This window comes from Bidens hawaiensis, unplaced genomic scaffold, assembly GCF_021521415.1.
Source record: "Bidens hawaiensis isolate Kalapana, Puna unplaced genomic scaffold, B.hawaiensis_p1.1 tig00034302_1, whole genome shotgun sequence".
In the NCBI taxonomy this organism is placed as follows: Eukaryota; Viridiplantae; Streptophyta; class Magnoliopsida; order Asterales; family Asteraceae; genus Bidens; species Bidens hawaiensis.
Genome location: NW_027495937.1, coordinates 42,407 through 68,362, shown reverse-complemented (window position 1 = coordinate 68,362; position 25,956 = coordinate 42,407). Strand labels below are relative to the sequence as shown.

Here is a 25,956-nt window from a genome sequence, read left to right as displayed (position 1 = left end):
CCCAGTTTTTGCTCGAGGCCGCGTAAGCTCGTTTTCTTAGACTTATAGCACGTTGTTAACCTTATATATATGTTCAACTCTAGGCTAAGGAGATCTATTGTAGCACCATCCTAACCCGAGATCAAGGTGAGTTCATAGCCCCTATTTAAGCTTTTCAAAACTATGGGGTGGAAACATGGTAACTTTACACGTTTGGATAAAATCATTTATGCAAACACTCTTTAAACTATAAACTTTTGGATTTCTACACACGTGCGGAAATCCACAAGCTTTTTAAGAATCTATAAACTTTGGAAATCTATGAACATGGGGAAAACCCATCAACTTATGGAGATCTAAGAACATTGGAAATCAATGAGTATGGGAAATTCTATGAACATTGACATCATGGGAATGGGAGTCATATTCATATCATCATAGTCATTGTGTCAGCATGGAAATCTAGAGATCAAAGCATCATGAGTTGAATTGGACGCGAGAGTCTATTCTACTCTCGGTAGAACTCGCGACCATGAGTGGCATTCTATTCTCGGTGGCACTCGTAACTCTTGGGATTTCATACTAGTCTCGGTGAAATCCATAACTCTTGAGGACCTATACTAGTCTCGGTAGGGACCAAGGTAACCCAGGATTCTTTGGGGAGTCTATCCTACTCTCGGTAGAACCTAGCTGAGTCCTGGATGACAAGAACGAGGTAGTCTTGGTTTAAGTCTTGCGTGGGATCAATCAAGTCTTGTGTGATCATTGAGTTTCATCATCATTCATCATCATCATCATTTATTCACCATCATCTTGGATACTAGTAAACAGTGGGATCTTGGTGTTGGTTTATCTAGTAAACTTAGCATGCTCAAATCTATATGTCCTTATTTATGCTTAACTGCTATGTGCTACATGTACCGTTGGGAGACCACAAATCTTTGAGTAATCTTATCACAAACGACTCTAATGGGAGAATAATAAGCCCGCTGAGAGTCCAGGAGAACATTTCATGTTTTACTTACTACAAAAACCTCTTTGGGAAAACCAAGAGACCTTTTCTTACAAACCATCTTAAAACCGGGTATTATATCCAAACATAGTAGTATAAGTTGTAGGAGTGGTGGGTTAGCCGCAGGTACACCCTATATATAAACCCCTACAACCTATACTAGTATGTTTGTGTATAAACTCTTTTTCTTTAAACCTATGAATTCACTCATCTACTTTATGTAGTTGACAATTTGTTACATGTTTTCAGGAAATAATGCAGCAAGAAATCCCTAGCAAGTTTAGAGGCCTTAGAGAGATGAAGGCTAGTCTAGGAGTTGTTTGGAAACTTGATATTTTGTATTAAAACAATTTGTTTCATGTTACCTGGATGGTGTAATATTTGACATTTTGGTTATGTTTATGCATTTAGACTTTTATACTATTGTGCTCAACAATCACGACTTAGTCGCCGCGCCTCGATTATTCCGCCATCACGATCGGGGTGTGACAGTTTGAGCCTCATCAGGCAAAGATGATTAGACAATTAGTGTTCAAGACGATGTTGGAGCCTACGGAGAGAAGCGGGTACAAGTATAAAGGTTAAGAACCTAGTGTGAAGTTCGGTCAATTTACTCAGACAGAACCTGATAGTGAAGATACTAAGGTTGAAGAGGAAGGAGATAGTGGAGATGACGATGATGATGATGATGATGATGATGATGATGATGATGATGGTAAAAGTGGTAATGATGAAGCTGGAGAGGGTGAAGAAACTGAAGTAACTGAGGCAGATTCTGATGTTGAGGGTGAACACCGGACGAAAAGGCTTCATGACAAAGGAAAGAGAAAGGCAGGTGAATCATCCAAAGCACATGTTGAAGAAACACCTGCTGAAGAAGAAGACGAGCTTCAACGTCCTCTGAAACGTTTGAAAAGGATGAAAGATTCCAAGAAGTCTTCATCCACAAAGGTGCCTACTTAATTAAAGGTAATATTTCCTTCAATTTCCACTATGTTGGCAGAATCCCAACAAACCACACTGCCACCACCCACAACACTACCTGTCACACCACCACCTACAACATTAGCTGACCCATACCAAGCCTCACCCACCACATTAACCCGTACCATAGAGAAACTTAAGGCTAAACAAATTAAAACCTTCAATTACAAACCCAAATCAAAATACACATCTTCTAGGACTCTTAGAGACGAACCAGTCATACCACCTAAAACCTCACCATCTAGGTTAGATAAGCCCATGCCATCCTTCTTAGAAAACATTCCCATAACCACCACCCAAGCCAAGACCGAACCCACACAACAAACCCTATCACCACCTAGGACCACCTCACCATTTAGCTCATCAACATACCAATTCACCTGACCTATTAAAGGTTCATCTTTCTGGACCTCTACATTTACCTCATCTATCCACTCCCAAACCATCTCACAAACCATACCAACTACAACCGGACCCATTAGCTTACGTTTAACCATTACCACATCCCTTCCAACCCAAACCATAACCATACTCATCCAAACTACCATATAATCAACATTCTCAACCACACATCCCTCCACAACCAAAAGCCCAATCATAGCAGCCACACCTTTGTATAGTGGTAAATCGAATAAGTCTCATGTGTTTCGCGATCCTATCCTCGATAGGATTAAGCACTTGAAGAATCAAACGAGAATCAGGTGAAAAGGTAACACATGTTGATCAAGTTTGTGAAGAATCAACAGGCAATTAATGAGCACGTGATAAGGCAGAGAGATGTACTTGATTCACTGGTGGCTGAACTAGAGCAGGATAGAGAGCTTGATAAAGCCCGTATTGAGAGTCAAAGAGCCTTGATTGACAACTTTCAAAGGAGGATAGGATAGATAATCAGAAACAGTTGGTCAATAAAAACTCTTTGATGAATGTTAAGCAACATGATTATATTATCAGGCTCCAATCGAGAATTTCTCATCTAGAAACAGATCTTCCTTCCTTCTCCAACTTTGCACAAAATCTGAGGAGGGATTTAAAGGTCTTGGGTCTCGGGTAAGTTTGTAGGAAGAAGAGTCCAGTTCCTCAAGGAACGTGGATCGGCTGATTGGTGAGAATGCTGAGCTGCGATCAATGATTGAGGAGTTGGAAAAACAGATTGAAGATCAGAGAGGGTTAAACACTAGTCAGATTCGTGTCAACGAGGTTCTTATAATCACTATCTTGCGGCAACTGAAGTGCTGAGAATGACTAATGAAGATGTCGATAACTTAAGGACACGTCTGATGAAGACGTTTAGACGATTGGTACAGGGCAACGAGCAAAGGACAGAGCAGAACAATAAAAGTAGATCTGATGTCGTTAACCTTGTTGCTAACACCGAAATGGTCAAAGCTCAAGGAAATTTTTATGGAACCCTCCCTAAATCCTCAAGAAAATAAGGCGGTGGAAGTAGTGTAGGTTTTGTCATTGAGGAGCCAGTTGTGGTTGTTGGAAGCATTGTGAGTACCGAAGTTGTTGCTACTACTACCGCTACCACTGGTCAGGTCACTGCAATGACTTATGCACTTGTTGTAGCTGCATCAATTGCACAAGTGAGTGCTCCTGCTGCTCCTATGATTGCTCCTGCTATGCAAGAGCAAGTTGTTCAAGGTGACGATGTGATGATGGTGACGATGACGAGTCGGATGATGATGACTCGAATGGTGAAGATGATGAAGGTGATGATGAGGAGGATGATCCTCATGATAGTTTTGATGAACCGCGTGACAGTGGTGATGATGATGATGATGACAATGGCGGTGATGAGGCTACTGGATGAAATAAGGCGAGCCAACCACACGACTCGCCAAGTGAGGCACAAAGAACAAGAGAAGCCGATGCTGCATTGGAGGCTGAAATAGCCCCTGTTTTTAATGTTTGTTCTTTTGCAGATACCAGCTTTCATGTTCAAGAAGCTGTGGAAACTGAAAGATGATGCTGACAGGATCAACTACTCTCCGAACCCGGACACTCTTGTTCGTGTAAGGCCCCGTTCCTGGTGCCCTACATTGGCGTTGGATTTACTCATAAACATAGTTATAAATATCAGAGTTAATTAAAACTTTTTCGGAATAATAAAACTTTAATCATTCATTACAACATATTTATATCTTGTTTTAAACATAACATAAAAATATCTTATTTAAACATCATGAAAATTCTTCTTTGGATGCCAGTTCCTTCAAAATCATGCCATGTGTCTCCCTCGGGCCAACTACTTCATTGTATTAACCTGCGTGCATACTAAAATTCAGCTACACTAAGTGAATCTAGTTAATCAGGTAACATACAATACATTCACATACTTATACATACGTATCCGAAGATACATATTATATTACCTTTCTTCTGTACATATATATGTATATACCTTCTTTCTTTCTTTCATTCTTTCTTTCTTTCATACTTTTATATTTAATCTTACTTTACATACTTATATATTTAAAAGAGCAATACGCCCTACTTCCTCGAGTATTATTAGGGATCGGTCCCTTTTTCTTCCTCGGATATTATTAGGGTCCAGTCCCTTCTTCCTCGAGTATTATTAGGGCTCGCTCCCTTTCTACCTCAGATATTATTAGGGCCCGGTCCCTTCTTCCTCAAGTAGTATTAGGGCTCGGTCCCTATCTTCCGTACATCCTTACCATACCTTTCTTTATATTTATTTATAAACTTTCAAACATAACATACATCATTCATGCATCATATATAAAACAATCACCTTTACTGGCGATAAGTGCAATATTCGAAGATCGTTCACGTACTGACAAACATTCATTCATAACATCAATAACTATCGCATAAATCATATAAGGTATACACTTACCACTTAAGGGATGTGTATTAACTAAACACATCGAGTATGCACACAGCCCGGAAAACATAACAATGAAAGGGGACTAGAAACTCACCTGGGTCCGATTCCATTTAGAGTTAATGGTAACTCCTTTTCTTATTAAGCCTTTACCAAAAACCTTATCAGAAAAAACCGAAGTTCGATTATTTAATCAAATCAAATCTTCATTTTAAACATTACCTTTCATTATTAACTATTTACTTATTCTTATCTTAACCATCATATAAGTCCATATCTATTGTTTACGTACGTATACATTGTTTAACTTTCGTTTACTTTGGAAAATCACTTATGTCCTAAGTAAAAATCCATACCAGCGTATAAGTCATTCCCCGTATAAGTCAGCATGTATAAGTCATTTCAATGTATAAGCAGACAAGCGTATAAGTTGGCCAGCATATGACTTATGCGCCCGCATAAGTTACACGCTCACATAAGTCCTTTATGGACTTATGCGCCATATAACTTATACGCCGTATATGTCCATAAAGAACTTATGCGCCGTGTAAATTATGCGCCTCCCCTTATACGTCTCTACTTATGCGCTATCATACATATACGCCCAAACATATATGCGTGTATACTTAAATGTTGCTTTTACATATACGAAAAAACGTATACGTGTGTATACTTATACTCTGCTTTTACATATACGGCGTATATACTTATACGCCGTATAATTCTAGTTCAGCTCCTTTATTCGCGTTTTTGGGGTTTTTCTTCTATTTCGGAGCCGTCACCACAGTTATCCACCATGGTTGGCCGGAGTTTGATCGTTTATGACCTGGGTAGCTTCGGGGTGTCCAGATCTGAGCTAAGGTGGCCCTTAAGCTCGTTTTTGGTTGATTAAACACCCGGATAAAGCTAGATCTAGATTCAAACGGCTCTTTAGGCATCACGGGGCTGCGGTGTCAGGTTGGTCAGTTGAGATAAATGATCTCTTACCTTTGGTTGGTCTCAGATCGTTGAATGGAATTGAGTAGAGAGTGTTTGGCTTAAGTGTGTGTTTTTTATGGTGGAGGCTAAGGTGTAAAATGGATAGAGATTGAAAGGATTAGGGTTTAAGGGGTATTTATACTTCTTTAAGCCCATGGACCTTAGGCCCATCTTACTTTTTAAGTCCATAATTACTTCCATATAATTAGCCTACCATCCTTTTATTATTATTTTATTATTCTTCTACTAACTGAAACTAATTCTTCCGGCGTAAATAATATATTAATCTTATTCATAGAAATTTCAGGATATTACAGTTCGTGATGAGACTGTGGTGGCTCTCCCAATTCAATCTGAAGCCACTATTTTTGTTGCTGACACTGCTGAATCGTCGCAAGCTCCAAAGCGACGAAGAATGAAGTCTTACACTGTCAGCAACCAAGCAGTGTGAGAGATCGACCGTATCCTTATCTGGATGATTCCCTGATCGTATATTGCAATTGGCTCCCTAGCAGCGAAACATGGGCAATACGTCGAACCAACGGAGATCTTACATACATGCATATTACTGTTAAGCATACTGTGTCTGAGCTCGACATGAAGTACTTCAGAAGAATAGTGAGCCACTATGTGACAGAGAAGAAGCTCAAGAGATGGTTCAATAGGTTCTTGAGCAAGCAGTGGAAGAATGATTAACCAAATTCAAGCTCAATAGGGTAAAGAATTCCATCATCCAACATAGATTGATCTCGCAATCGGAAAGAAGAATAGGATGTGGCGTTATAAGACTCACAAGTAAGGGAGAGCTATCTACCATAATGAACCATTCCTCCCTAACTTGTTTGAGCATTTTATTTGTTAGGAGTTCGACATCGAAACAGGAGAAGTGGTAATTCATTGTGAAGATATGCACCACTTACGTTTCTTTGAAAAGCATGAGCTTACGGCGCTCAGCAAAGAAGATCTGTTGAAGCCCTACAACTTGCCACTTGGGAACGTTGAAGACGTCCGTCGCGAAAAGACAAAATACATAGTTGAGAAATTTAACAAGTTTTTACATTATCTTGTTGATAATCAACTATACAACTGCGAATACGGCTTCGATTATGAAATCGACTGAAGACGAGAGCTAACAGATTAAACACTAAAGACTAGAGGCAGAAAATTGTACGGCCTCGTTTTCTTTATTAGTCTTTTGTATTTACTTGTTCTATAAACGTTGTATTCTAGTTAGCTCGTCAGTTTATTTCCTTATATGTTTGGGCCTAAGTCCATGTAAACAAAGCCCATTTGGGCCCATCAATGGAAGAATGCATGATATGCTCTCACATATATAAAGTGGAGCATACTCATGCATACATAACCTTTTGCCATATTATCCTATCCACTCACCAACTCTTTTCTTCTCACTTTCTTCTTCGGGTAAATAATAACCCAAGCATGATCCGAGATCTCAGTTCCCCAATAGTGATTTCCGCTAGCTAGTGTTGAGATTGATCCAAGTAAACTAGTTGTTTGTTGCTTGATCCGTCCATAGGACATACACTATCATGTTGCCGAGCTTGACAGAAATGTATAGAAATTAAAGCTTTCATGTGCTCCCAAGTTCGAAGAAAATTGCGAGAACATTTTAATTTTACAATTATACCCCCTTTAAATTTATAACACTCTCTCTTTTTCAAATAAATAATATCTTTGCCGAAAAATAAGGCTAGCCTATTTCAAACAAAGTTAATACTAAACACATCAGTAACTTTAATTTTTTATTTACAAGTTGTTTAAATGCATGTTGAAAATTTCTTCCAACAAAGTCACACTACTAGATACTATATATGTATAATTCATGATCCTAGATCCAAGGGTGACACGTGGCTCGACACGTGTTTCGCGTTGCCGACATCAGATCGCGATACGTGATCCCTAGCCTTACCTCCAACCCGTATCGCGATGAGGTTCAATTTCAAGAAATTTCATTTTAAGTCCCTGCACTTTCATATCTAGTTATTTCTTGGTATCACTTCAACTTTCCAAAAACAATAAGGCGACTCTCAAACGGCTCGCGACGATGCAAGCATGCAAGGTACACCATCAAAGAAATAAGGCGGCTCTCAAGTGTAAAGTGCGCCATCAAAGCGCCACATTGTGCCCAACGCTCTTCACCTTCTCCGCCTCCGTCGCCTGGTCCTCGCCTGTTCCCGTGCATGTCGGGTGCTTCTCACCCTCCGCTAGGACCACTAGGTGCATACTTGGCGTAAAAGAATATTACTATGGAAACTCTACTTCTTATATAAATAACCTTTGTATAAATAACTAGATCATCGATCTAGCTTCAGACCTTTAGTCTGTTTCGTATAGCTTTAACCTTGATAAAATTACGTGTTTATATAAAACATTTGGACCATTATTTACCAATTATATACTTCGTATCTTTTTCAGAAAGAAACATCTATACTGAGTTTCTTCTTCAAGAAGAAACATTAAATTAACTATAATCTTTTATATGAATATTATATTTCTTAATTTATAAAGAAATACTATTTGAACTATACCCCTTGTATATGCATGCTTACGTTTCTTAATCAAGAAGAAACAACATTTTGACTATAACCTTTGCCTAAGAAAAATTATATTATGCTTAATCGAAATCTAGGTTTGGGCTATACCCCCGACTATGGTGTAAGCCATTTATAATAATAAATAATAACTTAGACAGAATCCCTACCTCACACGGGTATTCGGAGTTAGATATTTATCACCTATTGGGAAACACTTCAACTCTATATCGCGTATCATGGCTTAAATTGTCAGAACCTGAGAGCTTGGCACGTACTACGAGATTGGCAAGCAAGACGATGTAGAGAGAGTAAATATTCTAGAGAGAGTGTGGGAGGTGTGTGGGAGAAATGGTCATGGTCCTCCCTTTTAAAGCCAAAATTAAGTTTGTAAGGCCCCGTACCCGGTAGCCCTACTTTAGCGTCGGATTTACTCATAAACACAGTTCTTACAAATCAGAATTCATTAAAACCTTCGCGGAAGCGTTAACTTTAATTATTCATTACAAGACATTTAATCTTTTCTTGGAAACCATAACATAAAACATCTTATTTAAAACATCATTTCTTCCATATTCAGATGCCATCCGTTCAATCCATGCCATGTGCCATCCTCATGCTAGCTCTTTAGTCTGATAACCTGCATGTATACTAAAAGTCAGCTACGCTGAGTGAGTCCTAGTTAATCAAGCAACTTATCATACAACCACTACATACATTATATACGTATCCGAAGTCACATAGTCCACTATCTAACCTGTTACTACTTAACCACTTAATTACCCCTACCGCTTAGCCACTTAATACCCCTACAGCTTAGCCACTTAATTACTCCTACGGTTTAGCCACTTATGCCACTTTAGTAACGAATCACGTTATGCCACTTTGCCACTTTAAGAATGAATAACGTTATGCCACTTTGCCACTTTAACGCTCTTACTAGACCCCTATCCACTTCAGTCTCACCATACCTCTACTTGTCTATAACCCACTTCCTATAAGTACATTATTTACATAGTAAACAAGTCACGTCATAGCAATCATACACATTACTTCCAGTTCGTTAACTCTCACTTAACGAACTAACTCTAGTTCGTTAACTCTCCGTTAATGAATTAGGGTTAGGTCAGAACAATCCCTGACACCACTTAACCTCGTACCAAAATCTTCGGCGCCGCCTTTCTGGCGTCGTCGTTGCAGGAATAACGGGATCTCTCCGGAAAAGCGAGATCTCGTTGTTTCACCACCGTTTTCACCGTTTTTCGTCTCGTTCAATCCAGATCTAAGCTAGGGTTATCTCTAAGTTCATCTAAGGCTCGGTTTATACCCGATTCCACCCGGATCTCGTGACTTCAACGGTTTAACGGTGTCAGCTCGTCGTTTCGTGACTAAATATAACGGGTTCGGATCTCTACAATATCACACTATCATTACTTTAGGTCGATGCTCGGTTTCCGCCTTTGTTTCGGAAAGAGAGTGAGAAATATGAGAGGGAGCTAAGTGTGTGTTTTGGTGGTGTATGGAATATGTGTTAAATGAATGATAAATGGGAATTTAAGGTTTATATAATTATGGATCATGGGCTTAAGCCCATGGTCTCATCCTTCTTTGCTTCATGACCCAAATCCATAACCCATATCCATTAACCAACAATAGCCCGACCCATACTAAATCCTACTCCATTTTATTATTTCTCCGCTTACCCGAGTAAACATCCCACAATTATTAAATAATTTAATTAATATCATCTTAGAAATTTCGGGATGTTTCAAGTCTTCCCCCTTAAAGAGGTTCATCCCTGAAACCTAACTTGTCCCTTGTAAGAGGAACACTCCTTATTTTCGCACACTTTATTGAATCGTATTTGCCTTCTGGGTTATCCTACTTACTCCTATCTTCCAGTCACCGAGTGATGTTCATGGTTTTTAGCTATTAAGGTAGGTTGTCCATGAAGCCCTCGATGTACCAAGTTTTGTCTCGTCCTTCCAAGGGACCCTGTTTCGTACTATTTAACACTACCGTCTAAAACAACATTTTATCATAAGAACTCAATATATTACACGTCATAGATAAGCATAAGTTTTAAACCTTAACACAAAACAGGTTCTTAAGCAATCATAATTAAAACAAAATAAAAGTATTGCATAAGCAATTATTCCATCATTGAGCGCTCCCTTTTGGCAGTTTTCCCTTAGCCTAAGCTCATATCCCTTCTACGCCTTCCGCCCCCGTCCCCTTGCACTCCCTTGCCTTGTGATCTGTTTTACCGCATTTGAAGTATTTAGGGTGATCAGGGCATTCTCGAGAGTAATGTCCACTATTTCCGCACCGATAGCACTTGTCCGACCCAGTCCTGCATTCTCTGAGATGCATCTTCCCGCACACCTTGCATGTCCCCTTATCCAAAATCATTGGTGCCTTATTCCCCACATAGTCCAGGACATCTGCAAATCTTTTGGTTCCTTTCGCTCCTCCTTTCTCACCGTCTTCCACCGCTCTCTCAGTGGTCCTTGCATGGCTCCCAGCAGACTTGCCATGACGAAATTCCTTCGCAGCAGCAGCTACAATGTAAGAAATGGCAAACTGAACAACATGATCCAGCTGATACCCTTCATTGCTGCTTGGTCCTTGTAGAGTTTCAATTTTCTCCTTTCTCGTGGTAGTAACTGGTTCTTCAGAAGGCATCCGGACAACACGTGGCCAACAAGGACGTCCTGTATGACCTCCTTTACCAACAAACCTTCTTGCTCCAGCCATCGTATTCTAAAAGGGAGAACACAAACGTCATCACTCCAGGAACTATTTAGCACATGATTCGTAAAGTAAGTAGTTAACGACAGTGGCCAAGTGTAATTAACTATTTGCATTACTCCTCAGGTTCTACATACTTTCTTTTATGAATTCACTTGTGCTAGTTTCGACTTCTAAACAGTTAATCAATTAAATAATCAATAAATCTTATCCATATACTGCGTATATCCTTTCTTTAACAATTAAGCGAACATATTTATACATTATTTAACATGCTTTACCGTTACTGAGCTTTCTTGAGTGACACATGGCTATCTTGAACTGGCATCTTCTTTCTTTTATTACTTAAATCCCATTATCTGTTCGAGTCTAAGCATGTAGGATGCTTAAATCTCTCGAACTTTGCTTTGATACCAAATTGTAAGGCCCCGTACCCGGTAGCCCTACTTTAACGTCGAATTTACTCATAAAAACAGTTCTTACAAATCAGATTTCATTAAAACCTTCGCGGAAGCGTTAACTTTAATTATTCATTACAAAACATTTAATCTTTTCTTGGAAACCAAACATAAAACATCTTATTTAAAACTTCATTTCTTCCATCTTCAGATGCCGGCCATTGAATCCATGCCATGTGCCATCCTCATGCTAGCTCTTTAGTCTGATAAGCTGCGTGCATACTAAAAGTCAGCTACGCTGAGTGAGTCCTAGTTAATCAGACAACTTATCATACAACCACTACAAACATTATATACGTATCCGGAGACACATAGTCCACTATCTAACCTGTTACTGCTAAACCACTTAATTACCCCTACCTCTTAGCCACTTAATTACCCTACAGCTTAGCCACTTAATTACTCCTACAGCTTAGCCACTTATGCCACTTTAATAACGAATCATGTTATGCAACTTTGCCACTTTAATAACGAATAACGTTATGCCACTTTGCCACTTTAACGCTCTTACTAGACCCCTATCCACTTCAGTCTCACTATACCTCTACTTGTCTATAACCCACTTCCTATCAGTACATTATTTACTTAGTAAACAAGTCACATCATAGCAATCATACACACTAATAACCACTAGACAATCATTATCCTTGATAGCAAACTGAACCCTATAACGAATTGAACCTTATAACGAACTGGTCCTTTGACGAATCAGTCCATATAACTAACCAGTCTAAAAAACGAATCAGGCCATGTAACGAATTGGACCTTCTTAATTCGTTATTTCTTCCTTAACGAACTTGATCACGAACTAAGGCTAGTTCGTTAAGTTTTTGTTAGCGAACCTCTTGACGAATTACTTCTAGTTATTATGGGAGAGAGTAATTGAGACTCAAATTAGGAGAGAAACGCAGGTTATGGTTAACCAATTTGGTTTCTTGCCAGGACGGTCAACCACGGAAGCGATACACATACTGAGAAGATTAATGGAGAAGTATAGGGAGAAAAAGATGGACCTACATATGGTATTTATCGACCTTGAAAAAGCATATGACAGTGTGCCACGTAGACTAATTTGGGATAGTTTAAAAGGTAGAGGGGTACCTGGAAAGTATATAGACTTAATTAAAGATATGTATGACATGACTAAAGCTAGTGTACCTGCGCAGGTAGGAGATACTATTTTTTTCCCAGTGGAGATGGGGCTCCACCAAGGATCGGCGTTAAGCCCGTTTCTTTTCATGGTAGTCATGGATGAGCTGTCCAAGTCGATTCAGGAGCCTGTCCCATGGTGCATGCTCTTTGCAGATGATATTGTGTTAGTGGTTGAGACTAAACAAAGCTTGAACGAAAGGCTAGAGGAGTGACGTGTAGCTTTAGAGGATAATGGTTTAAGAATTAGTCGCTCTAAGACAGAGTACCTTTGTTGTGACTTCAGTGGTGTTGGCGATATAAAGGACACCAATATCACTATTGAGGACCAGGTGGTTCCGCAGATAACGAAGTTTAAATATCTAGGATCGTTTGTCCAAAGAAATGGAGAGATAGATAGTGACACAACCCACCCCATACAAGCTAGCTGGTGTAGGTGGAAAGCAGACACTAGGGTTTTGTGCGACAAGAGGTTCCCATCTAAATTAAAGGGGAAATTTTATAGATTCCTAGTTAGACCTGCAATGTTATATAGACCAGACTGTTGGGCCATCAAGAAGACACAGGCGCGCAAGATGGAGGTAGCAGAGATGAGGATGCTGAGGTTGATGTGCGGACACACTAGATTAGATAGGATTAGAAATGAGGTCTTTAGGGAAAGGTTAGGAATAGTTAGCATATCATAGAAAATAAAAGAAGGGAGATTGGCATGTGAAGAGGAGACCGATAACAGCGCCAGTTATAGTAGTGGAAACCTTCATTGTGGAAGGAAAGAGAAGTAAAGGCAGGCCTAAATTGACTTGGGATGAGAGAATTGGACATGACTTGACAGAGTTGCACCTCTTTGAGGACATGGTCCATGATAGATTCGTGGAGACGTAGGATTAATGTTAGAGACTTCTAGGGGAAGGTACCTAGTTATCTTAGCTTTGTATTTAGGGTCTAGTTGGCTAGCCTGGCTCCTTGTTTTTTATGTATATATTTTGTTTGATGTTGCTTTTTGACTCTTATGCCCTATTCTTAGTAGGTTAAAGATTCCCTGCTTTTTTGGTAGTTTTCTATCTATGTATTGCTAAGTGTCTTTTCTTGTAGGATGTATGTTTACTCTGTTTACCTGTATGTAGCTTTATAAGCCGGAGGTCTCTCTGGAAGCAGCCTCTCTATTCTCACGGATAGACGAAAGACTTGCCTACATCCCACCCTCCCATGACCTTACCGATAGCGTGTTATGCGGTGTGATATACAGGGCTTGATTGATTGATTGATTGATCGTTAACTCTCCGTTAACGAATTAGGGTTAGGTAAGAATATTCCCTAACACCACTTAACCTCGTACCAAAATCTCCGGCGCCGCCTTTCTGGCGCCGCCGTTGCCGGAATAATGGGATCTCGCCAGAAAAGCGAGATCTCGCTAGTTTCACCACCATTTTCACCGTTTTTCGTCCCGTTCGATCCAGATCTGAGCTAGGGTGATCCCTAAGCTCATCTTAGGCTCGGTTTATACCCGATTCCACCCGGATCTCGTGAATTCAACAGTTTAACCGTGTCGGCTCGTCGTCTCGTGACTAAATCTAACGGGTTTGGATCTCTACAATATCACACTATCATTACCTCGGGTCGATGCTGGATTTCCACATTTGTTTCGGCTAGAGAGAGAGAAATATAATAGGGAGCTAAGTGTGTGTTTTGGTGGTGTATGGAATATGTGTAAAATGAATGATAAATGGGAATTTAAGGTTTATATAATTATGGATCATGGGCTTAAGCCCATGGTCTCATCCTTTTTTGCTTCATGTCCCAAGTCCATAACCCATATCCGTTTACCAACACTAGCCCGACCCATACTAGCTCCTACTCTATTTTATGATTTCTCCGATTACCCGAGTAAACTTCCCACAATTATTAAATAATATAAATAATATCATCTTAGAAATTTCGGGATGTTACAAAGTCCCATCGCGATATGCGATGGGCTCTACTTTAACTGTGTCGCGTATCGCGACGTCTCATTTTATGAGGTCACACCACGTGGTGACACGTGGTCTGTCACACTTCCACGTGTTGACACGTGGCTCGACACATGTTTCGCGTTGCCGACATCAGATCGCGATCCCTAGCCTTACCTCCATAGCGTATCGCGATGAGGTTCAATTTCCAGAAATTTCATTTTAAGTCCCTGCACTATCATATCTTGTGATTTCTTGGTATCGCTTCTACTTTCCAAAAACAATAAGGCGGCTCTCAAGCAGCTCGCGGCGATGCGAGAGTGCGAAGTGCAAAGTGCTCCATCAAAGCTAGACATTGCGCCCTTCATCGTCGCCTTGTCGTCGCCCGAGCCTATGCACGTGCGCGTACGCGTTCACGTCGGGTGCTTCGCACCCTCCGCTACGACCACTAGGTGGATGCTTGGAATAAAAGAATATTACTATAGAAACTCTAATCCTTATAAAAAGCTTCCATTTCTTTACCACTTTCCATGTGGGATGGATTCCATTTTCCTTATTTATACCCAAGTGGAATGCTTCCACTTTCTTACATTCTTCCATGTAGGATAGAGTTTCTTTCTCTTAATTCCTTCATGTGGGAAGACTTATCTTAGGAAATATTTTTATTTCCTTATTTTTCTTATATTTCCTTAATCAAATGTTTTTCCCATTACTTGTCTTAGAGATTATTTTTGATCCTTTAACTTTATTAATTTGTCAAATTTGGACCGAAATTTTGGGGATTGTTACAAGAACCGAACATGTTCAAGAAGTACCTAAGCAATTGATAATAAAAATGCAATAGATGCTAACTCAAGCTACGAACCCGCTGGTTCAAGATATGAAAGGTGGTTCAATTCATAAAAGTGAAACCCGATAATCCCACAAGACCATACAATCCAACAAAACCGTTAAATCTAAATCTCGTCCAAACCCTACCCACCAAGATGAAGAAAGTGATCAAAACTCAAATACCGGTGATCACCCTACCCACCAAGGTGACAACTTTAATCGAAATTTCAAAAAAGAAATTGAGAATTGAAGGTTTTATTTTCAAATATTTCAAGACTTACGGACCGAAAGTAATTTCTGGCGACATGGGCACCATTGCTGCATTAAGATGGTTAGTAGAAATGGAATCTATAGTCATAATCAGCAAGTGTACTGGGAAAGAAAAGATTCAGTATACGCCCCAAATGTTTAAAGGTGAAGCGTTGGAGTGGTGGAACACTCTTATTATGTCAAAGGGAAGAGAGCCGATGTATCAGTTAGTGTGGAGAGAGTTTAAAGAATTGGTGCTTCAAATATTTTGTCTAATGCATGAAATGAACATGATTCAAACCAAGTTCCTTAACCACAAAGTGGTCGGAACTAATTTGAAAGATTACAATACTAAGTTCCAAGAGTATTTTAGACTCGTGCCTCAGTTGGTGACACCCGAATCGAGCAAGGTAACCCATTACATTTGGGGTTTACCTATAGAAATACGAGACATGGTAATGTCTCACTTGCAAAAACCGCCGATTCCGCCATGGAACTGGCCGGCTATTTGATGAATTGTCTTATCCACAACAAGGAAGAGGATAAGAAAGTTGACACAACAAGCGACAAGAAAGGGAATGGAAAGACCCGTTTCAAGGGTATATGGATTGATCAAAGGAAGGGCGGATTTAGTTCTAACTATCCGCTATGTAGGATTTGTAAGATACATCACAAGGGCTGAAGTCACTTTAAGGAATCTACTTCTACAGTATGTGATTCATGCAACAAGTCGGGGCATGTTGCAGCTGATTGTAGGAAGAAGTCAATGACTTGCTTCAACTACAAGGAAACCGGGCATCTCAATTTTGAATGTCCGAAGAAAAAGAATGTTGTTGCTAGTGGAGGTGTTGGAGGAAGCGGCACCAAGAATGACCCAAAGAAGAGAAATGCTCGAGTCTTCGTACTCGACACCAAGAAGGCTGCGGACATACCTAACACCATCACCGGTATGTTCTTAGTTAATAATGTTTATGCTAGAGTTTTATTTGATTCATGTGAAAACCATTGTTCTATAGAATATAACTTTTGTAGTCTAATAAACGAAAAACGAACCTTTAAAGAAATTAAATAAAACATTAAACGTCTAGACAGCCAATGGTGAGGTAATTAAGATTTCCGAGACCTTAGAAAATGGAAAGATCGTGTTAGCATGGTATATCATACTCGTTCAATCATTACCCATGATATTAGCCATATTTGACATAGTTCTAGGTATGGATTGGTTATCCGATAACCATGTCCGTATCTTTTACAACAAGAAAACAATAGAACTACAAGTTCCTGATAAGCGAACAATACAAATCGCCGGCGACATAGATACTAGTCAAGTTAGCATAATTTTCATGATTAGAGGGTATGTTTGGCAAAGAACTTTTAGGAGATTTTAGCTATAAGCTTTTAAGAAAAAGATCCTATTTAATAAAAAGTCTTGTTTGGTTGGAGTAGCTTGAAGCTTTTAGGTTAGGACAAAAAGATTGAAGCTACAAGCTCCAGCTAGTAACGTTTAGAAAACGCTAAAATCTTTTAGTATTTAAAATTTTACAATTTTAGTACTTGAACTTACATCATTTTTTGTTAATTATATAATAATTACATATTTAACCCTTATTCAAAACCAACTATCCCCCATGACTTTTTACAAGGCCATAACTTTTTCACATGGTAATTTTTTTAAAAACAATGTGCATCATAAAAACGAGCATTTTTTGCTCTTTAATTTGAGTGGATAACTAAAATGGACAAGGTTATTCGAATTAGCGAGTGTCGTCCTGATCAAGCGGTGGGTTATGCCACCCAGTCATTTGGTGATGAGGCTATGTTCTGGTGGGAGATAGTGGAACAGAGAAAGACCCAATAAGAGATTAAGGCTATGAAGTGGGATGACCTGAAAGAGTTGGTGATGAAGCGATTTTGTGCTGATGGTGAGGTTGAGAGGGCTGAGATTAAGTTTTTGAATCTGAAGGCAGGAAAAATGACACACCGTGAACACACCATTGAGTTCAACCGCATGTCTATGTTGGTTCCCGACATGGTTAATACTGAAGTGAAGAGAATTAAGTGCTACATCAGGGGACTACCACAAAGTGTCCGAACATTGGTTAGGGCTAATAAACCCGCAACATTCGATTAAGCTGTCGAATTGGCCGAGATTGTTTATAATGACCCCAGCCTCAAAACCAGATGAAGCTAATGAAGATGATCCCCTTAAGAAGAAGGCAAGGAAGGATGAGTTCATTTTCTAAAAAAAATGTGGGAAGAAACACCCGGGAGAGTGCATAATAGGATTAGGTGTTTGCTTCAGGTGTGGAAAAGCAGGGCATTCATCCTGAGAATGCAAGGATCATCATAGGTGTCACAACTGTGGAGGGGATGGACACCTATCAAGGGACTGCAGGAAGCCAAGGGAAGAGCAAAGAGAAGAGAAGAATGATTGAGGCTTAACAGTTTCCTCTGTAAGCTTAGGGGAGACCGTTCAAGAAGGCAAGTTACTATCCATAAGTTTTATTTTATGTGTGACTTATTAATGACTTAATGTGACACCCAGCACTTTCACGTTAACACAAACTTCGTTATCTTACACGTCATGCATAACATTTACACGAGTCATTAACGAGTCACACACATGAGTATGTCAGTACGGGTTGGTGATTAATGTCGAATGAAATATGTTTAAGTAATTTGGATATAACTGTTATGTGCTAGATGATTTTATGTGTTACACGATCTAGTACATTATTCTCGCTTAAATTGCTATTATTTATGATATAATACCTCAATCATATGTTTATAATATTATCTGTGTGAAATTACGTGCTAAATGATTATGTGTTTAGTTTATAGCTTGTTTCATGAAATTGCGATCGATTGTGCATGATTTGTACGTTTTCGGATTTTATTAAATAGTTATAGCAAATATATCAACGAGACTTTATTTTTACTAACTTGGGTTAGTATTTTAGTCATAATGATTTGTTATAATTTGGTTTGGTATTAAAAGGTTCGTATTATGCCGAAACTCATTCAAATATGGTCATTGTTGTAAATATGATTAATACTTTATTTAAATAAAATATTACCCAACCCTAATTCCCCTCCCTTAATGGTAACCAGCATATTCAGCTCCCATATGGCTGATCATCACACAATCATCATCCATTCAATCTTCTTCTCTCAATTCCTTGCAATTCTTGAGCTTTCTAACAGTTCTACACGCATAACTAGTAAGAATCATTCTCAATTTTGGTTAAATTTAAGATTTTGATGAGTTCTCATGAAACCTAGATGTCCACTCTCTGTAATATTGATGATAAATCACATGGATGATGTTAATTGATGAATTAGACCCTAGAGATGTCATAAACATATTAGGGTTTGATTTTTGATGATAACAGTAGGCCGACAGATTCGTTCTCATTTATTGATTGGTCTGTATATTGATGTTAAACGATGATTATTGGTCGATTCATGATTCTAGGATATAGTATTCTGAGTCTAGTTTCCAAAAAGATAAATTTTGAAATTTTTAGACGAGTTTTGAATTGGTTTTATGATTTTAAAAAAACATGTGTCAAAGCTGATGCGGGGAGTCGAATTCTAGTCTGTGTTACCGAGATCATTAATATTTCACGACATGTTCAAATTGGTTGATTCCACTTCTGAAACATCACATATTGAGTTAGTATTCAACCCAATTATTCTTTCTTGATTTGGATTGGTAGTTTGCCTTAGCCAAGTCAATACATTTTATTGTGTAATATGCGGAACTATTTGTACCTATCTGCCTATGCTATCAATATTGGTGCTATAACGGTGCTATAGCGGTTAGCGGCCCATCAGTAAAATAGCGGTCCCAACAGCGGTTCCGATATTTGCGGCGATATTTACCGCTATTTTTCCGCTATTTGACAACTGATATATCGGTTTTATCGGCAAGTTTATCAGTAAAATATTTTTGACCCAAATTTGTTAAAACTTTTTGGCCCAAACCCTTACCTTTTTTTGGCCCATAGCCCAATTCCATTTGATTTAACCCTAAGCCCTAAATCTGATTATTATTGAAAGACTTAAAGACATCGACAATCAACTTCCTGTTTCTTCTCCAGTCTCCAGCCGCTGATGCTCATCTCACCATCAAATTGGTTATTTTTGTCATCTCATATTCTTATCGGGTTCATCTCATATTCTCTCCAGTCAATTAGTAATTTGTTATTTATTAATTTATTATGTATATGAGTTTGTGAAATTGATGTTCCTACTTCCTACACAGAAGGAATTTTGAAGTCAAAATCCCAGATTTTTATTATGAGTTTGTAAAATCCATTAATATCATAATATAAAAACTATTAATATTTTCATATTCCAAGATTTGATCATGGATGGTCCTTTAAATCAAAATTCATCTTCACATGCATCTGTAAACCCCTCAAAGCACTAATACAACATCGTCTGAAGCCAACACCAGCTTCAACACAGAATGTTTGAATAGAGATATGGCATGGGAATGGGGAGAGTGTAGAGATCCTTTGAAAAACAAGCTGTCTGGTGCAAATTGTGCTTTCAAAAGATGAATGGAGGAATCATACGACTCAAGCAACATCTTACTCATACCGGAGGACAAGTCAGAGATTGTACCAAAGTGACTCCGGATATTCAGAAGAGAGTCATGGAATCAATGAGAGAAAAAGCAAACGTAAAACTAGAAAAGAAAAGAAATATGGAGATTCTTAGATCAAACTCAGTTGATCTTGCTGATGAAGATGAGGAAGATCAATATGATGAACAAGAAGTTGGTCCAAAAGAACATGTTGCAAAGAAAAAAAATTTGTTGGTGGTATCAACGTGCGAGGTCCTATAGATGTCTTGTTTAAAACTGATCTTGTAAAAACAAAGCAAACTACATTTGATAGAAATAATCCAATAAAAAAAGTTAGAGACAAATGCTTGGAATGCTTTTACAGATTGGGCTTATACGGTTAATTTACCCTTGAATGCCGTACGTGACGAAGGTTTTCCAATTATGCTCAATGCCACTGGGGAATATGGAAGAGGTATTTAAATGTGATTAAGATTTATTGATAGTTTTTTAATTTGATTTTTATTTAATTTTATTACTTAAATTTGTTACTTCATGTTAGGTTTGCCACCTCCATCTTATCACAACATGCGTGTCACGCTGCTGAATAAACGTGTAGAAAAACGAAAAATTTCATGGATTCGTTCCGGCCACATTGGGAAGAATATCGGTGTAGCATTATGTCCGATTTTTGGCAGACTGAAAAGGAAGGTGTTTGATAAATTTCTTAGTCAATTTTCCACTTGGAACGATATTTTTGAAATCACTTGATGCATCGGAGCATGTGAAGAATGCTCAAGTAATCATGGAGATGATAAATGAGGTGATAGAGGATGTTGAAGAGGCAAATATCGTGCAGGTAACTTTACTTTTCTAGTTTTCTAAAGATGTTATATTATTTGGTATTTTTACTACTTAAGCTCTTTATTATTTTCTATAGTTCAATACAGATAACGGATCAAACTTTAAAGCTGCCGGAAAGATTTTAGAACAACAACACCCTAAAATGTTTTGGACTCCTTGTGTCGCGTATTGTGTGAATTGTAAGGCCCCGATCCCGGTGCCTCACTTTGGACGTTGGATTTACTCATAAACACAATTCTAAATATCAAAGTTAATTAAAACTTTAAGCGGAATATAAAACATTCATTAAACATTCATGCCATTTCATAACTTGTCTAAATCAACATCCTTGTCTTTCAATTATAAAACATTAATCATAAAAACATCTTGAGTCTTCAGATGTCAGCCACTTATTCTTCCGCCATGTGTCCCGCACAAGCTAGCTGTCTCATTCTACTCACCTGTGTGCATACTAAAGGTCAGCTACGCTGAGTGAGTTCTAGTTAATCAAACAACATACAATATATTCATACACTTACTTATATACGCACCTGAAGGTATATATAAATACATAGTTCCTTACCTTTCTTCATACATTCATACAATCATACTTTCATTCTTTCCTTTTATACATACATATATACATATATCCTGTCCTATAACCTTCGCAAATATTATTAGGGTTTGTTCCCAACATTCGCGGATATTATTAGGGTCTGTTAGTTACATTCACAGATATTATTAGGGTATGTTCTCTTCCTAGCCATACCTTTTATACCTTTCTATACATTCATAATTATAACTCCATACGTACATACATCATTTATACATCATATATATCTCAATCATATATTTAAACAATCCCTTGACGGTACATGCAATATCCAAAGATCGTTCATGCATCGTCAAGCATTCATTCATACATAAATCATATAAGGCATACACTTACCACTTAAGGTAAGTGTATTAACAAATCACATTGAGTATGCACACAGCCCCAAAACATAACAAGGAATGGGGTTAGAAAATCACCTGGATTCGGTTAAGTTCTTCGTTCACTGTTATCCGTTTCTTTAACTGTGCTCGGCTGACTGTACATTAGTTAGATGTATTAATACTTGTCCTAATCACATTATCCAATTTTCAGCCAAAATGGCTAAGTCTGGTCTATTCGAATAGTCTTGTTTTAGAATGCATTTTACTTAGAATATTCTTCTACCCTTAACCCTAATGTATTCAAAAGCTAGGTATTCAATTGCTTTAACGTCTCTTTCTTTCTCTCTTTTGTGCTCATATACCGATACTTACTTGATCTTTCTGTATTTTAATGCATATGTACATTCATATGGTATTTTATTCAAAGCACACCATGGAATAGATCCCAAACATGTATCCAAGTCCTATATGCACTCCATTATACATATTGCTTACGGGTCACCCATGTAATCGATCATGGATGTGTGTTCGAGTAACCATGAAATCGTTTATATACATATGTATTTTAATGTATACAAGTATGCATGTATTCGAACGTCCCCTTGTAAGCGAACGGTATATATGTATTCGAGTTATAACGTGTATGCGAGTATACATGTATGCGATCTGCCCATTCTATTAGAGTCCCAATATGTAATCGATTTTCAAGATGTATTCGAGTTTTGTTTTGTAACCGAGTCTCATTGTATTCGAATTGAGCATGTAATCGAATCCTTAAATTTCAATCGAGTGTAAGCCTTGTATTCGAGTGACATAGGTGTATTCGAATTGGCCCCGTGTATTCGACTATAGCTAATGTATGCGAGTTATCATAATGTATTCGGTTCTACGGATCATATTCGAGTTAGGAGTTGTATCGATCGTCTGTATTGTAATTGGGTTTCACAATGTATTCGAACGATACATTGTATTCGAGTTATGGGCAGTGTATGGAAGTTGCATTAATGTAATCGAATTCATGCCATGTATTCGAGCGATATGCTGCCCTTGGTTTATTTTATCATCCTTAACATACATCTCGTGACCTCAATACACTTATTATGGTTCGGTATTACCCATGAACGTTTTCCTAACCATTTTCGTCCATATCTTGACCCGTGTATATGTAAAGTTTGAACTTTTAAACATAAAAACGTTCTTTAAGCTAGATCTAGGGTTTTCTTTATGAACCATAGTTATCCATTAGTTCGTTATGTCTGTTTTAACATCAAGTTTATAACTTTATGGTTCATTTAGACCCGATCTACTCTAGGGTTTAGTTTTAGGGCAAACCGTTCAAAAAAACGTAATCTTTAAGGGAAAGAACATACCTTTACTCGTTATAAAGCTACGGTTTTGCTTGGTTATGAACAATGATTTGTATCTTGCTTTTATGGCTAAGATTTATCAAGATTTAGGCTAGGTTTTGATCTTGGATCTTCTTCTTCTTCTCACGGCCGTAAGTGAAGGTATATATGTGTGTGTTTTGAGTGTGTAGAGAATAATATGGAGAGAAATGAGGGTTTAGGGATGTTTAAGGGTGTATTTATACTCTCTTAAGCTCATGGACCTAAGGCACATACCCATCCCTTTAATCCATCTTTCATTCCAAGTCCATACTTCTATTATTATATTTAATCTTAATTAAATATGAACACACGTTTAACAAATTAAACATATATTTCCTTTATTTAAAATTATAAAATTTAGGATGTTACATGAATCTCATGATTCAAGATACTGCTGAGCAAATTCCAACCAAAGATAAAGAGTACTCTAGATGGTGCAAGAGCAAATGTGGTTTACATTTACAACCATGGAAGGATTCTTAATATGATGAAAAAGTTGACCAAAAACAAGGAGTTGCATCGGTCTTGTGTAACTCGGTTTGCAACTCAGTTTTATACCATTCGGAGTATCCTTGAGAATCGACATCATATTCAAGTATTGTTTGTTTCTGAAGAATGGAGGAAAAGTGACTTTGCAAAGAAACCACCTGGAAGAGAGTTGAGCGAATAGTTGCAAAAACAGAGTTTTGTGACAACATACTCCTATCTTGTCAAGTGCTTGCTCCTTTGTTGGATGTGGTCAGATTGGTTGATACAGAAAAGAAGCCAAGTATGGGTTATATCTATGATTCAGTGGATAGAGCGAAGAAGCAAATCAAGAAAAATGTGACTGATGTAAAGCTGGTAACTAAACTTTTGGGTATGATTCAATCAAGATGGTCTGACCAACTTCATCACCCTTTACATGCAGGTATTGATGATTCAACTTTGCATTTATTAGTTTAAATTAAATTAATATAATCATTTACTCATTTAGTTTTATTTTTAATTATTTAATATTGAATGTGTAGTTGGATGTTACCTGAACCCTGCCATTTTTCACGGGGAAAAGGCGAGAGATATAAAGAAGAACAGTGACATTTTGACGACACTTTATGTTGCTATTGACCATCTCGTGCCGGATGAAGATGAGAATGAAAAAGTGAGGCAGGATTTGAATCTATACATTGATTCAATTGGGCCATTTGGATCTCCGGCAGCTATAATGGGTAGAACGAAAGTCGCACCATGTAAGTAAAAGATTATAATAACAAATTAACATGTTTTTAAGAATAATTTCTTATTAAAATGTAGATTATGGTGGCGTACTTATGGGATCGACACACCCTTGCTCCAAACATTTGCTATGAGTGTACTAAGTCAAACTTGTAGTGCTTCACCTTGTGAACGCAATTGGAGTACATTTGACAATGTAAGCTCATTTTACCAAAGATTTTATAATTTATATAATATAGTTCTATTAAATTTAAATTATTAACCTCATTAAGTAATTTTATATCCTTTATGTTCAGTTATATACAAAGAAAAGAAATTGTCTTTTGCAAAACAAACTCAATGACCTTGTATATGTACAATACAACACAAGGTTATATAGGCGTCACAACTCATTAAAAGACAACAAATCTTTAGATCCTATTTTGTTGAGAGATGTAGAGGAAAATGACGATTGGGTTACAGCAACAGAAGAAGAGCTTCAAGAGTTTGTTGATGGTACATATGGTCTTCTTTGGTCGGTTGCGAAATAGGCAATGGGAGGAAACGAAGAATTTGGGGCACGTACAAGGAGCAAAAGATCACTCTATAGAGATGATGGTCATGCTACAGTTGAAGTGGACGATATTGAACAACAATTGGAGGATTTGGTTGATGTGGACTCGGAGGATGATTTCATGGCTTTCGATTAACTGATTAAGTCATGTCTTATATTAAAAATTGTGTTTTGAATTGTTGACTTTTATGATTTTGGTATTAATACTTAAGTATTAAAATTAGATAAATTTTGGTGTTATACACACACACACACCGCTATCCCACCGCAATAACCGATATCCGCTATTTTTTGGCATTAACTGCATAGCTATCTGCAATGATTGAATTATTTTGAGCTTTGTATACATGATAAAAATATAACAAAACTTGTTTGAGAAACCTAATTCATATATTCTACTGTGATAAACTTTGTATAATTTATCTTTATGTTTTGCAAAGTGATTAAAATCAGTTTGTACATGCTAGAATCTATCTCGTGAACTGAATGATGATAAGTTAAGTTGTATGATGAATATTTGGTTGTTTTGCATGATATGATGTGAGGATACATGTTAGGACTTTTTGGTTCACCTGAAATTACTTATTATCACCAACGATTCATCGGGTCAAGTTTGAGTTTGTGTGTGAGTTCATATGTGGGTCTTAGAGTCATGTGTTGTTGAACACACTCTCATAACTTAAACACTTGTCCTAGGAAACAGTTAGG

The 25,956-nt window shown here is 37.9% G+C and overlaps 1 protein-coding gene across 1 annotated transcript; it reads left to right on the top strand.

Annotated features, from left to right (window-relative positions):
• Positions 1–16,251: 16,251 nt before the first annotated feature.
• On the top strand, positions 16,252–25,225 carry LOC143586091 (uncharacterized). Its single transcript, XM_077067715.1, has 10 exons — positions 16,252–16,339; positions 16,451–16,687; positions 20,699–20,788; positions 20,876–21,024; positions 21,104–21,172; positions 21,254–21,342; positions 24,224–24,390; positions 24,491–24,713; positions 24,774–24,891; positions 24,992–25,225. Exons 1-10 carry the CDS (start codon positions 16,252–16,254, stop codon positions 25,223–25,225), a joined length of 1,464 nt encoding a protein of 487 aa, XP_076923830.1.
• Positions 25,226–25,956: the final 731 nt, after the last annotated feature.